Consider the following 15,740-nt stretch of genomic DNA (forward strand, 5'->3'; position numbering starts at 1 on the left):
ACCAGAGCACTGCAGAAATCAATGCCGAAGCCACACCACTTTATTTGACCTAAAGAATTCATCCATCTTAATCCCATCCAACAATATACCTAGAAACTGAAGTGGAAAGACAAGCTATCAGAACGCAGACTTTCTGGACTTACTTTTAAGCATACTCAGTCTCATTTCAGGTTACAACACTGACACTACAATACCTTGTGATGTGATTCTCATTTATAATATCTTCTGTTTCAGGAGAATCTCTTTTTGGCATAGTCTTCATATAACACAGTGTGGTATTCTGTATCATTTTTTTCTCATTTAAACTAGATGAGAAGAGTTTTCTTAGGCAAATAAAGTAATAAAAAACCTGATCCTGCAGTCCTGGCAGGAAAAATACCCAGAGACTTCAAAGGAATATTATGCCTAAGGTTTGCTGGATTGAAACTCAACAGAATATCAGTTTCCCTGCTGCAGTGTTTCTGTAATTGAGAGGCAATAGTTTCAGATTTTCCTCTCTCTCCTCCAGCTTTCTGTATTTTTACCTTTTCCATAAACTTCTCTGCATGTAGCTGCAGTGCTTTTCTCCAAAGTCGTACCCTCTGAAGCTGGGGAGCCAGACTCAATATGAGGCCCTCCTTGAATTCCACTTCACCATCCACTGCCAAATACATTAGGAAGGTGGAGATGGAGCGAGCAGTTTTATCACAGCTAGTGGGCCAGTCAAGATCATTCATTTAAGAAGTACACTTTTCTGGGGTAAAGCACTCTTGAGGCTGCACAGGTAGAGACTGAAGAATATATTCTCCCAGGGTATGTCGCCATCTCTGCTGCCACCCCCTTAAGAAAATTAAGCAAATGAACACAGGCAAGTAAGAACTCTAAGATAGACTCTATGCCTATTTAGCAGCAATAGGTGTGTTTCTGTTCACCTCCTCCCTAGAGTATAACAATGAAATTCCACCTACAGGCAGGTAAGGCATCTTCTTCTTCACATCCCCTGCTGCAGAGGTGTGAAGTCCATGTTCAACTCTTCATTACACCTCACATTATCAATGCCACTGCATTAGTTATGCTAAATATCACCAACAGTATCAGAGGCAGAGTATCTCACTGCTTGACTAAACTAATGACATACAGAGTGTTTTTCTGCTCTCATCACTGTGTTATGAGCACAGCCTGACAGCTACACTGTTTAATACCCCATGCTATTTATTTTCTTGCAAGAGAACTTCCTTTTCTTCCCACTTTGGATTATAGCCCATTTTGCATAACACTGTGGCTGATAATTTGTTATTTAACCAATCATGTGGAAGGGATGAAGGGGTGGAAAAAAGAAGGGTAGGACGTTAGTAGCTGTGAAAATAATTTTAAATGGACCATACATTGACACAGCCTGTAAGTTATTAAAAGAATGTAAGTGCTTCTGCACTATTATTTTTTAGAATGGCATATTAATGGCTATGAAAGTAATTACACCTCTTTAATATTCACATTCTAATAACTTCCATGCTAAAAAACTGCAGAGAAAATTAATAACAGAGTAGAAATATAGTAAACTTCAACTGTTTTTCATTTTCCATACAAAACCCACAATGACATTTCCTATTTCTGCTGACCTACCAAGTGCCTGGCAGAGGCACCTCTGCTCCACACACAGGACAGCAGCTTTGGGTGTAAACCTACCCCAGCCCAACCCAAGTGAGAAAGTTCTCAGCAGTTACAGCAATTCTGGATCTGATCCACCAATTTTCAGCTGACTATTTTTTTTTTTAATATTATTTGAGTTATCACACCTTCAGAGCTAAAGTCTTATTTTATATAATAACATAAACACAATTGATGGTAGCAATTTATTCCAGGGCTGAAGATGTTCATTGGCAATTTAACAATGGAGGGAATTGTTGCTGACAATTTTACAAAACCTTTTATCAAAGTTTATGGCCCATTAAGCCCAACAGTGTTATTACCAGTACGGCATCATCACTCTCAATAGCATACTGTTGGCCCAGAACAATCCATTTTCTAATCCTGTCTATTATAACCTGTCTGTTTACTCAGAAGTCATGTTTGCTACTTGTGTAATGATCTGAGTCTTTGAAACCTTACCGTTCATAGGCAGGATCCAATCGGTACCATACTAAAGCAGGAGAAAGTAGCCTGAGTCCCTTTCAAGTGCCTATAACCAATTCGGGTTTTCTCTTCATGTGTCAAAATACAAAATACAGATGTTAGATGAGCATATAAGCATACAGGTATACATTCCATGAAACACAGAAGCAGCTCTGGGAAACAGGGAATACAATTAAAAGGGGGAGTATTTCTCTCCAGAATCTTAAAGAATTCAGTTCTTGACCTGTGCTTGGCATTGGCACCTTCTATGCCCTGTGCTATCAACAATTAATTTGGTTCACAGTAACTAATGACCAGCCAAGAGAGGTGTTAATTAGCTATTTTTACCCTTAATTCACTGAATACCATGTGCTCATTGATGCAAACCAGACTGCTGCTGTTCAAATCAAGATGACCCTCATTTAGAAAAAGGGTGTCTTCTTCCTTCTTTTGCGCTTGACAAATCTTTAAATTGTCAGGGAGAATCATCCACACATACTGATGGGAGCATCTTACACACTGATGAACTTCCACAGTGCTGTATTAGTTTATCTACCGTAGACAACTGTGATAAAGTGATGCTGCCTAGGGGATCTGCCTCATTAAAGAAGGGTAAAAGAGAAGAAGAGCAGCTCTGAAATAATTAAATCATTAAAAAGAACACCTTGCAGAGCTTATTAGGTAGGAAACAGACTGACAATACCATTGCTCAACACTTAATTACGCTTTTGAAGATGAGGTGGAAATGAGAGTTTTTCAATTACAAACCTTTCAAATCCCAAACTAAAATAAAAATACCAAGCCGATCCAGTCATTGGTCATATATCCTAACAGAGAAGTTTGAAGAAAGTATCAGATCCTGCCACGTAACTGAAGATGCTGAAGTTTTGACTTCATGTCCTACTGCACATACCCTCATTTCAAGTGGTCAAATTAGGAATTGCAAATGGAAAGGTTCACATTTTTCTTCTTACATCAAATCAAGACTACTGCAAAACTCAACTACTTTTCCTCCTGTGCAAATAGGTGGAAGCTGAGCGCAGAACATAAACATGACTTGCATGTTTCCCTTTCCGAATCTGCAGTGAAATAATTGTCCTTGCTGCCACTCAAGAAGACTGAACTTCTTCCATGAATTCTGGGGAAGCAATAGTGGCATCAATATCTACCCAGATGCTACAACCACAACACTAAAGGCAAAGCGTGGAGCTGGTCCCACCTTGCAAGTCTCATGCACTTCATTCAGTCCTCTGCACACAGATTCTATTATAATGTTGGCTTTCCTCTGGTCCACAAGTGAAACTTTAAACAGAAGGCTGCACTCTGTCCCCAACATGTACAAGTACACAAGGACCAGCTGGAAAGACACTAAACAGTCCACCTTGTATGGGCGATCAACACCCTGCCAGCTACTGTGCTGGGCATAATTCCTGGGCTCTTCCTGGGCATAATTCATCTTCACATTTCTGCAGGTCCCCACAGGAAACACCTGGATCAGTAGCTGAGGGAGAGGTGATGGGGCTGATACTAGTTGGGTTTTTTCCTGACAGCTTGTTTGTTGGGGAGTGACTTCTCTCTTTTAGGCTGGCTCTGAAAATGAAGCCACGCTGCCACCACTTCCCAGCTCTCGGCAAACACCAAGGGCCCCGCGTCCTACGCCCTGCTCTGTGGTGCAAAACCAGTGTTCATGTGGAGACCCAACAGCTCAAATTATGGTCTAGCTCTGACAAAACAGCTTCCAGAGTCAGGGTTTTGCCAACTAATGCTTCTGCTTCCAAAAAATTGGTTTGTTTTGTTCTGGTTTAATCGGTTTTTCACTTGGGGTTTTCTGTTTGTTTTTAACAGAGGTGGGAAAAATAAAAAAAGGCATGGAGTTGGTGCAAAACCCAGCTGAAGAGCAGCAAAGCAGATTGAATCCTGTTCAACAAGTGAGAACATCAAGTTCCCATTCATGAAAAATAGGCTGCAATAAAAATGGAGGAGAAAAAACGCTCCACACATTTAACACCTCTAGTCAAAAGGCACTTTCTCTTAGGCAGTTCCCAACATTGTGCCAACAAGGGATGGGCTCTAAAACAGGGACTTGAGGACATCTCGCCTCCAGTTTATTGAAGGAATAAGTTTCCTTGTCTTCATGTGCCCAGCAGATGATCTCTGAACCTCCAGATTTAACACATGAGAAGCAAGCTTGTCAAACATTAGTCATATCTCTTCTTACCACAGCTTTCCCTTCCCAATGATTACAGGGAATGAAGAAGAATTTTTATGGGTTTTTTTCAGCTTTCAAAGTCATTGCCTTTGCAAAGTTCACCACCAACACCTTCAGGTAGGAGAACTGGTAACTTCCACTTGCAAAAGGAACGGTGATCACATATGCAAAATTCTATCTTCATCTGGCACTGAAGATCTGGTATCTTCATTATTCTGAAAGGTTCTTTTATCAAACAGGTATCCCTAATGTCTTACACATCTTTTATACTAAGTGAAAAAGATGGAAAGAAACACGATAGCAAGATTTTCTCCTGGATAAAACACATGATCATGCAGCCAGTAAGTCCCCGATCTTACCTATTCTCTACACTCCCAGAGTCCACCATCAGCCAGAACTGCTTATTCCCCTTTGATAGCTCAGGGTGTATTTACTTAATCAACACTGTACATGGTATAACCAGTTACAACAAAGTAGCAAAGTGACCACATCTTATTTCTTTTTTAATACTACTTTCACAACACCAAAACCACATGGGATTTTTCTATTGCATAATACAGCTACTTAAAATTAAGACAAACTACAAAACAACAGCATTAGGAAACAAGGGCCAAGATGACCTTTTCTTGTACACCAAATTACAATGCTCTCGTTACAAGTCCAAACGCAGCAGCAGAAGCTGGAGGTGAACCATGAGGCACATCCCCTTGGAAACACCAGGGACAGAGCGTAATCTATGAGCACACCAGAGAAACAAAGTGTCCTGCATCTCTGCTGTGGCACATCCATTGGAGTTGATTGCCCAGGAACATATGAAGCAAAGCGAAAATGACAGCAAATTGCAAATGTTTGGGAAGCACCTGCTCAAGATTTCCTCACTACAGTTAAAGAATAGAGAGGTGCACTTGGCAAAGTGACTGCTTTTCCCTGTTCAGTATCTGCTTGCAGAAAATTAGTAAGAAAACCTGTGTTGAAGATACAGCACAATGCCACCTGTGCTAACAAATGTGTATCTAATTTTAATATAAGCTCTGGTTAAGTGGTTTGTGTTGAAATGCCACCCATTATTCCAAGTCTAACCCAACTTAATCATATCTATTGAAAACCACATAATAAATAACATGAAATATGCAGCATGCCATCCTAATTGCAGAGGTTGTCTCATTTACTAGAAGTCATTTATTTATGCAAATTACTTGAACTACGTGATTCAATCTGAATCATGGGAACTAGGTACTGATTTGTGCAAACAGCCTCTTACTTCTTTGCTAAAGGCATAGTTGAAATAACTGACCTAACTGCTAAAACAAGCTTCTTCCTTGAACCCTGCCTCCTCCTTTCGTCTTCCCTCCCGAGTGAACTTCAGAAAACAGTTGTTCTACAAAAGCATTTTGAAAGTAAGAATTAAAAAACAAAACAGAGACTCAATTAATTACGTGCAATCAAAAAAATTGGTTATTTCCAAGATTAGAGAATTGCTTAGCAACAGGGAGCTGCCCATGCACCCATAACTCCACTCTGCAGAATTTAAGTATGCAGCCCTCAAGAAGTGGTTACTACCTCAGATACGAATCAATTCAACTTTCAGAAGAGTACATACATCTCTCACATCTTTAATGGGGGGGGAGGGGGGAGGGAGCACATATCCCCAGACAAAAGCAACTATAGTATTTTTTTGTTTGATTGGTTGTTGTTTGGGTTTTTTTAAGTTGGACCTTTCAAATATGAAAGCTGACATCACAAATGTGCTTCAGCTACCTGAAAAGCATAATTTAGGAAACCAAGTTCAGATTTTACATCTGCTTACACCCAACTTGATGTGCAGCTACTGTCTCATGTCTGTTATTTCAAGAGGAGCTGGGTCTTCCCCCAGGGCAATGGCACAAGGGGCCAGGCATGCTGAGCCCTACCACAGGTGGGGAATGTGCACATTTTGGTCACGAGAAGCCAAGCCAGACGCATGCCACCACAGGTCACTTCATCCCAGGCTATGGCCAGCCTCCACCAAGGCACACATCCCCAGGGAAGGACATGCAGAAGGGCCTTCAGGAAAGAGGGGAAACCATGCTTTGTGAAGACCTTGTTTCAAACTAGCAAATAAGCTCACAGCAGGATGTTGGTTACCTTCAGCTCCAGGCAGTGTTTGTCACTGGCCTGAGAATGGGGCAAGAGGCCAAAATCCTAGTAGGCAACTTTGTTAGTGGCCAGCTGTGTTGCCTCAGGCAACCATTCAAAGCCTCCATGGCTTGTAGCTCCATGATCCTGTAGCTCCCAGTAAGTAAAATTATACTTTTCATCATCTAGAAGAAGGGCTGTATGAGCTTGTGGTGCCTCGGTGCCAAAAGTGGCTGATTTCCAGAGCTTTTCTGGTTATCTTCATATTTACTGCTGCATCTGGTGATAAGGCAGGGATCATGCCACTGCCTTTCGATTACCAAACATACACAAACCCCGTTCCCACAAACTGATAATTTTCTTCTTGTAAAAGCCAAAGCTAAAATACTACTATCCTGTCATCAAGACAGCTGGTTTATATCCTCTCCTCCTTCCTTCCACATCTTCGCCAGAAAACGTCCCGCCTGACACGGTCCCTGCCGACTCGTCCAGCCCCACGACGAACCATCTACCCCAGCAGAGCGGTGCTGGCAAACCTGCCTTTGCTGGTCCTGCACATTTTCATGTATTCATTTTGTTCGTTGGTTTGGTTTAGGACAGAGGGGGCTGAGAAACCCACTGCTTTTCCAGGGAGCTGGAGGGTACACCCAGAGAGGCTGCCCGCCCTTCACACAGCACCTTTGCAACTAAAAAGAGTCACAGAGCCGTAACCACTAGACGGAGAAGGCTTTTAACCCACACAGCAGTGCTGCCCGCCCTTGGGGCATTGCTACTGCTCCACAGCTTTCACCTCCCCTGCCCAAATCCCCAGCCTGCCTGCTTTGGCATGGCTGGCAAGGAGCTGAGAGCCTCCAGCTCGTCCTCTGGCCCGAGGTTAGCAAGGTATGGTGAAGGGAGCAATCACATGGCGGCCAGGGAGGTAATGGATATCATGCCTTTTATTATTTTATTAGTAGTATTACTAATTCACATTATCTTATTATTTCTACTATTCCTTGCATGACCACCTTGTTTTCATTATTTGAGGAAAATGGAAAACTGCTTACAAACATTTCAGACAGCATTTATCTCTCTACTTCATTCGGAGCAGTGCTTTTCACATATATATATAAATGAGTTTAGCCAAACCCCAAAATTTGAAGTTTTTCAGAGGGGGAAGAAGGGAATTAGAGTAAGTTCACTAATTTGAGCCAAACTCAGCAAACACACGTTGTCAAAAACAAAACAAAAAAACAGAAAAAGAAATGAGTGGGAGGGAGGCATAAGAAAATTAAGTGGTGTTCTAGTATTTTCAAAATAAACCTGCAAATTTTCATTTCAAACAGCATTTCATTTTCCTTCTTACACAACTTAAAAAGGAAATAAATGGTCTCAGGTTCAATTTAATCTTCCAGATTATCTTAAAACAGGTTTTTTGGTTGATGTCTTGCTGTTAGGTTATTTTTTTTCCCTTCTATAGAGCCAGCCTGATAGATTTGTTTGAATTTGACTGGAAGTTACTCTTTTTTTTTCCAGGCTTTGTTTGGTTTGTTGTGTTTTTTTTCTTCACCGCTGAAACAAACAAAACCCACCCATGATTTGATGCACTCCAGTAGCAAGACATGTATGTGAACACGTAGATGTTTACTTTCATGTACGCAGATGTGCTGGGCAGGAGAAGGCACGCTGGCAGGAGGAAGAACCTTGCATCTGCCTTGCATGGATCCGTCAACACCCAAAACACACTTTGCATTAAAACTTCAAAACGAAAGCTCACACGCCTTTACGGGCTATATACATCCAGCACTGCTCTCTCCTAGCAATGCCTTCTGTTCTTAAAAATCATAAAGCGCAGCATGGTTGTAAGTGTACTTCTTAGCCCAACGGCCAACCCTCTGCCTTGTCTTTTCACTCTGGATATCAGAAAGTTCTCCTGTTCAAACACACATTCCCACAAGTGGATTTCTCATGTTTCTTCTCTGTGAGCAACTCTCAGTAACATTATTAAGCACAGAGAGCACAAGACCCACACCTACACATTTTCCCTACGAGACCAGCTACGAAGGCATATCCTAGCTCTTAATGAACAGCCATCTTGCTTCAGCAGGAGTACACATTTATTTTTATTCAACCTCCCTGTATAGAGGAGTACATCAACTATTTTTTTTTTCCACATTTCCTTTAGGAATGACTTCTGCTGCCCATATTCATGCCAAATGTTCTGTAACTATTCCTGAAGAAAAAAAAAAAAATACACGCTATTACTCAATACTTTTAGGTCAGCAGAATTCAGTCCTAAAAAAAGAAGTATTACAGTGCCGTTTGCTGTAGTTGGAAGCCAAGAAGTAACACATCAAAACTAGAATGGGCAGGAACACTACTAGATCTCATACAACACGCAACGCGTGCCTGGAAGTGAAGGGGCACCAGGAGAAGGTCAAATTGAAATGCATTAACAGGGTCAGCGTGTACTGTTCCAAGCTGAAAAACAACTGTCAGAGTTCACATAAACATCAAGTGGTGGACTCCAGCACTGCAAAACTATTAACTCCTGGCAAAAAAAAACAACAACAAAAAAAAAAAAACACCTGAACTCCTTCTACCCTCACCTACACAATGTTGATAAATCCATAGTGCTGGCTCCCCACGTCCATGTGCTTCACTAATGGCAGCAGTCCATTCCTGAGGACATCTGATGAGTCATAACCCAAACATCTTGGGGACAAGGACATCTGGCATTGCATCATTCCCATTCAAAGGGTGCTTCCCAGAGGTGACAGCACATCTGCTAATCCCTCACCTTTATTCCCACTCTCATACACCTTATTCTCCATGAAGCAGCAACTCCTGCTCATTGTCCCCAACACAAGCACTGGCTGAGGTGCAGCTTAGGCTCCAGAGAGGCAAATTCTCCACTAACTTCTCCAACTGCACTTACAGCAAGACATGTTACTCAACCTAATCGTGAAGAGAGACAGCAAGGCAGGTGACTGTCCCCATCACAGCAGTAACTCCTGTTCTGAGTATTCATCAGAGGCTACACACCTTCTACAGCTGCTACAGAGCAAATCCAGGAAATGAAAAGCAAGAACATGCCTTCCACTGAGAGGCAAATTACAGCTCTACTGCCTTTCCTAATAATTTTCCCTTTCTGCTAAAACTAGCAAAATCCTAGCTGGATTGATGCTATTCCTGTGCCAGCTGATCCCTGACTGATGGAATTGCTTTTTTTTCCCTAGTAGGTGCACAAGAAGAGCAGTATAGCAGAATGCGGCTTGAGAAATTAATCACAAATAAAAGATGCCTAATGCAATTCACACACTTCCAAAACAGCGATCGCTTTAGGTAGCAGGTCATCTTTTCACAGAATAAGACCTCGTCCCCATTTTGAATAGTATAAATAAGGTTTGTCAATCCAGCAAGTGCTCCTAATGTAGATCAGCCAGAGGACACTTTTGTGGGTAGAGGTAATCCTGGCTACCATTGTTGAAGTTTTCAAAGTCAAAGCATTTCTGTGCTGACAACTGATTTTGAATATATGTTAGTTCTTTCTGAGAAACTCCACTCACATGCAGGGTGACTGTACCTTCTGATGCACAAATGCTACCAGAACTTGGACTAATCCATGAGTTTGCAACAATATCAACAGTTTTTATGCAAAACCATTCCATGAAGGTACTGTAGTCCTCCCTAAAATGAAGTATACCTTTCACTAAGGTTGCTTCTGAAGAGCTATTAAGCAAAAGAGATTGAGCTCAAGGAAGATAAGGACATCTTCTGAAGGAACTGGTTTGGCTAGTCAGCTATCTTGCTGCTAAAGCTAACATATCCCAGTGATTTCAGTGATACATGGATACCCAAATGCAAAAGTCAGCCCCGAGGACCATAATGGCATTGCACGACACTCCCTCTAAGTCTCTCTCTATAAATTAACAAATAAATTACAACGGACTACTCTGATTGTGAAGTCTCCAGGGCATTGATCTTGATTTCTTATTTATCTGCAAATCTCCTCATGTACTCTTGATGCTAGGAATAACACATTTGTACTTTCTTCTACCACTTCTCCGTGTAGTTTGCTCACCACACACACACACTTTGCTGAGATACTAATCTCTTTTGTGGCATCCTGCACAGAGTCACTGTATTTTGCAGGTTGCCCGAATTAGGCAAATGACTACTGGCACTTTACCTTCCCTGCTTATCAGAAATTGCCCTTAACGATGGGAGGATTTAGGTTTTGTTCTTAATCATTCACACATTGAGGCACTGGAGTAAGATCAACTCTATAGTTAAGCCTACTTATTTAATTCTATTATTTCACCAAATTAAATTGTGTCGGCATCTAGATTGCTGTGTCTCTAACTGCATTCACTGCCAAGGCTGCACAGACTTATTTTAGTTTCCAAATCCAAAGAAGTTTGGTCATTTACCAAGGAGAAAAAAGGGTGCATAGACAATACCTTAGGTAACACACACACATTTGTTCCTGTCTCCACACAGAGAATTCCACTTGCATCAGTGATAATACAAATAGAGGAATGACAAAAGAGCATACCAGCAACCCTGCTACTGTAACAGAACCATGAGATGTCCTTCACCTGCAACCTAGCACCTGGCACCAGGCAGGCAAAGGATGCTGCCAACCCCTCAGCCAAGCTGGAGGTGCAGAGGCAGCTGCCTGCTCCTGGGAGGCCCCCGCGTTAGCTCCCATGACAGTCCCCACCAGCAGGCACATTTCACTGGGACCCCTGCTCCCACAGAGGGCATCGGCAAACATGCCGGATGCCTGCACACAACTGGACCAAGCCCTACACAACCCACAAAGACTAGTCTACTTGTATGCATCTTTTGCAAATAAATATGGAATAAGATACAGAGCAGAACCTACAAAACAATGGAAAGGGCAGCAATACACACTAGCAGCACACACGCAGCCCACGCGTGAACACCACACAGGATACGAGATGGAGCTTTGTCATTTCACTTGAAAATGAATACTTCAACATCCTCAAGGAACTTTGTTTTCCTTTGTTTTTCAGAAAGCCCTGTAAGACATCAGGTTCACAAGGCCATCACAGCCAACTTCTCCAGCCACCGCGTTACCTGGCACGCTTGCGTGCACACTCCCAGCACAGAGCAGCGAGCTCCCGTCCCACAATGGTGGCAGCTACAGATCAAAACTAGAGATATAAAACCAAAATACAGAAACAGAAAGCAGTTTGCTTAACTGTAGTGCTGTCCCCAACCTCTGGCACACAAAACTGGACGTGGATCAAATGTGTCCTCTCTAAGTGGCACGTTGGCTGTCACAGGTATTTATCTCAGGTACCACCACACAGGCCACCCAGGATACATTAGTGGAAATTATTTCCACTGTGGTTAATCTGGGTCAACATCAGAGCAGGTAGATAAGAGACAGAGGCAGGTATTGATCCCTGTGAGAGGATTTCAGTTTTCCACAACGCCATTTGGTTCTGGAATATGCACAATTACGGGTTGTTGGGTTTTTTTGTATCTTAATTACCACAGTGTTAGGACTAAACCAGCTTTCCCTCATCCATATTCAAAGAACTCATTCTGAAATTTTGGGAAAAGACAACTGGGTTTAAACTTCTGTTCAAACAGTACATTGTTCAGATTTTATAGGTTACAATGTTCTTCTAACAAAAAACACTTGCCCACATACTTTCCTTTTTTTGAGACACTTCCTCTTTTTAGTAAGAGAACAAAGCAGGTTGAAAAATTTTAAAGTGTAATTTCATATGCAATTTGAACTTCTAAAATCCACAGAATTTGTTCTTAAAAGTCAAGCATTGCATGTTTTTTATTATGTCCAGAATTACTCTGAAATCTGATGCTGAGTCCTATAATTTGATCAACGAGGGAGGTCCTCAACATAACACTAATGCTCTATTAAACCACTGGACCTGTCACTTCAAAACAGTATCTCACAATTCTCAAATGCTGCTTCATTTTGTACACATGACTTATTTTCTTGCTTATCCTCAAGTGTAGGGAGAAACTAATGAAGATCTATCAATCAATTAACGCTTCCTGAAGAAATTCTTCTGCCTTCACCTCTGCCACCGAGTTCCCAGCTACTCCCAAAGGAACAGTTACTTGCTGACAGAATATACCCAAAATAATCTGTCTCTATTTGGTTTATCACTTAGATGTTGATTATTTAGCAATCCTCAAATAACTGGAACCCTCCTAAGTTTATGAGGCAGAGAATTAACCACTACAAATAAGTTATTTCTCCTCATGCCTTACGGATTCTACAGGGCATGTGCACCTGAAACTGCATCCCAAAAGACTTCACACAAGCAGAGCAGAGTCACCTTGCTTCTCATAATTTTCAAAGGGTGAGGAAAAAAAAATAGAAATAAAAAGAAAACCAGGAAAGAAAACCTGCCCATGTTACATCAGTAACAGGTATGAACTTGATTTCTGGATCAAGAGAATCTCTCCAGCTTTTGAAGGTTGTGCAACTAGTTCTTTGGGATGGGGTGTTTCTCCCTCACAGGGCGGTTTTACTGTCCACAGTCATGAAAGACTAATTTGCTTTAAGCCGTGCATCAGCTCTTCTAAAAACTATTAATTCTCTTCTCCCGCTTTTTCTTTAGGGAAAAGAAAAACAAACAAAAAAAAACCAGAACCAGAAAGAAAGTTTTTTTAAAAAAAGAAAACCAAACCACCCAAATCTGCATTTTTTTCCTGACTGGCAGATTTCCAAGATAAAGAGGACTGCACTCTGCCTGGAACAGCAGCCGGGGCCTCGCTCTCCTCACTCACAAAAGAGAACACCACACGTAGGGAGGGGAAAAAGCGACGGATCTGACCAGCCAGAAACATTTTCTCACCCTCTCTCCGAGAGAAAAAAACAAACAAACAACCCAACAAAACCCAAACCTAAGCACCAAGACGCCCCAAACCCGCAGCCCCAGCAGACGCCCCATCCCCGCCGTTCCCACGCACGGCCGAGCCGGGCGGTCGCTGCCAGGGCTGACAGAGCCGGCACAGTCGGGACGACGGCTCCTCCACGCCGGGTCAGGAGGGGATAAATCGCTCCTCGTTTTAACAACTGGGAACCAGACCCCTGAGGAAGTTTCCTCTCTTTCCGCTCCCCCCCCCCCCCCCATCACCCCACTCTCCCCTTCCCAGGTGTATACGTATTTATACATTGCCTAATGTCATTTGTTTAGTAGGATAAGCGGAGGTGCCCAGGTCAGGGCGACAGGCGGAGGTTACCGGAGCGGGGCTTACTCCTCAGAACTCCGCAGCTTTTCCCCGCCGCCCTCCCGGGAGCGCCGGCAGCGCCGGTGCGGGGCGGTCGCCGCGGGGCTGAGCCCGGCGCCCGGAGCGCACTCCGGGCAGCGACTGGGCAAGGCGGGGAAGGGGGGGGGAAGAAGGGAAAAAACCCAAACCAAAACAGCAAACCAAAAGCCAGCACCACAAAAAAAAAAAAAAAAAAAAAAAAAAAAAAAAAAAAAGCAAAAAAAAAAGCAAAAACCACGAAAGGAGAGAAGCACAACCGATGTGCCAAGGCTTATCCCCTTTTATTTCTTCCACCCCCACAAAAGAAAATAAGCCTAGAATCAGGAAGTCAGAGCTGCGTGATCGCTGCTATAGGTTTTGGCTTTCACCCCTTCCCTCCACTGTCTCGGCTTCTTTTTTTCCTCTCTTTCTTTTAAAGGAAAGAAGCAGCCGGGACTTTCCCTTCGCCGCTCCCACGGGAGGCCCCGGCGCGCCGCAGCCCGGCTCCCACGGGGCGAAGCGGCGGCAGGACCCCCGCACCCCCCGCTCCCGCCTACCTTTCTTTTCCTCCACGGCGGAGCAGAGCGCGACGCAAACCAAGAGCAGCACCAGGACAGCGGCCCCGCGGGGCCCGGCGCGCAGGGGGCTGCGGCCGCCCATGCTGCGAGACCGCCTCTCCCTCGGAGGGTCGACGAGGTGGGACGGGACGGACGCGCGGAGGGTTGCGCCGACCCCGCTCCTCTGCGCTGCGCTGCTCGTCTCCCGCCGCGGCGATCAGCTCCTCTCCGCCGCCCCGTCCCGCGCAACTCCGCGCAGCATGCTGGAGGGCGGCCGTCGAGGGCTGCGCGCACACGTGCGTGCTCGGCTGCGGACGGGCTGCGGGGCTGCTGCCTTCCTCCTCCCGCTGCTGCTGCTAGCGGCGGTGGGTGCGCAGAGGCTTGCGGAGCGGCTGGAGCCGGCTGCGGGACGGGGTGCGCCCGGCTACGCTCTCCTCCCGGCCGCGGAGCGCAGGGGCTCCCTCTGGGGACGCCGAGGAGGAGGAGGAGGATGGGGCGGGAGAAGGAGGAGGAGGGGGGAGGAGGAGGAACCGGCGGCGCCTTCCCCGCCCAGGTGGTGAAGGGGCGGATCCGTCACCTGTCCCAGGATGTAGGGTGAAGAGGAGGGGTGGGCAGGGAGAGGACAGTTTAGCTGCCCCTCCTTGCTCCAGAGGGTGAGGCAGATACTCCGCTTCCCGGCAGCTTCTGCCCGGCAGCTGCCGAAAGCATGGGCACGGATTCGCGCTGCCGCTCGCAGAAAAGCGGCGTGGCCTTGGCACAGCCTCCGCCCCCGCCGGGTGCCCTCCCGGGGGGAGGCCGGGCTCCGGGAGGCGGGGGGCAGCGGCTGTGCGGGGTTACGGGTGCCCCGGCGTGTCCTGCAGCAGAACCCCTGTCCCGTCCCGTTCCCCAGGGACCTCGCAGTCTCCCGGGAGGAGAGTGCGGGCAAGGATGGGCTGAGGCGCTTCATCGGGCATCTGCAACAGCGAAGCCGCTGCGGAGGTTGAATTGGCTCCCCAGGGACGCGGCTCTGGCCCTTAATTCTGCTCCCCCGAAGTCAGCGGAGCCCGCTTGGCTCCTCTGCCAAGTCCTTGTTCTTGTTCGAGGCGTTTTACCCTTAATGTTTGCAAGGCTAGGGATGTATGTGTGTGTGAAATAAAACTGCACTGTTTCTTACTAGGTTTTTAGCACAAAGGTAACAGAGTCCTTATCGGCGCATACAGTTTCTGTGCTCCGGCACCGGCAGGGAGAAAGTGCTCCTGCTCTGAGCGCAAGTTGCTTGATAAGCACAAACATACAAGTGTTGCTCAGGTGCCCCAGGGACATCCACAGACAAGAAGCGAAATGGTACACGCATGGTGCTCCTTCCCCCCAGCATTTCCCCCTCCCCCCGGCAAAACCAAACTATTCCGTTTTCAGTAAAATATTCCTATGGTTTCAATTTTTATTTTTTTTTAAACAGGCTGCTCCTCTGGAAAGTAGGAGGAAGCACCGTCTTGTCACTCAGGCATGTTAATAGGACATAGAAATGTCACTTGTCTGGGTTGGGATCT

General features: G+C 44.9%; 1 protein-coding gene across 2 annotated transcripts in view; it reads right to left on the reverse strand.

The window, feature by feature from the left end:
- Nucleotides 1-14,696, reverse strand: part of EGFR (epidermal growth factor receptor) — a 165,405-nt gene extending 150,709 nt beyond the window's left edge. For both annotated transcript variants that reach the window (XM_051610272.1, XM_051610270.1), the window contains exon 1: nt 14,212-14,696. In XM_051610272.1, the coding sequence (XP_051466232.1) occupies nt 14,212-14,314 (103 nt within the window). In that variant the 5' untranslated portion in view covers nt 14,315-14,696. The remainder of the gene's footprint in view (nt 1-14,211) is intronic.
- Between the last annotated feature and the right edge of the window lie 1,044 nt (nt 14,697-15,740).

This window comes from Apus apus, chromosome 2, assembly GCF_020740795.1.
Source record: "Apus apus isolate bApuApu2 chromosome 2, bApuApu2.pri.cur, whole genome shotgun sequence".
In the NCBI taxonomy this organism is placed as follows: Eukaryota; Metazoa; Chordata; class Aves; order Apodiformes; family Apodidae; genus Apus; species Apus apus.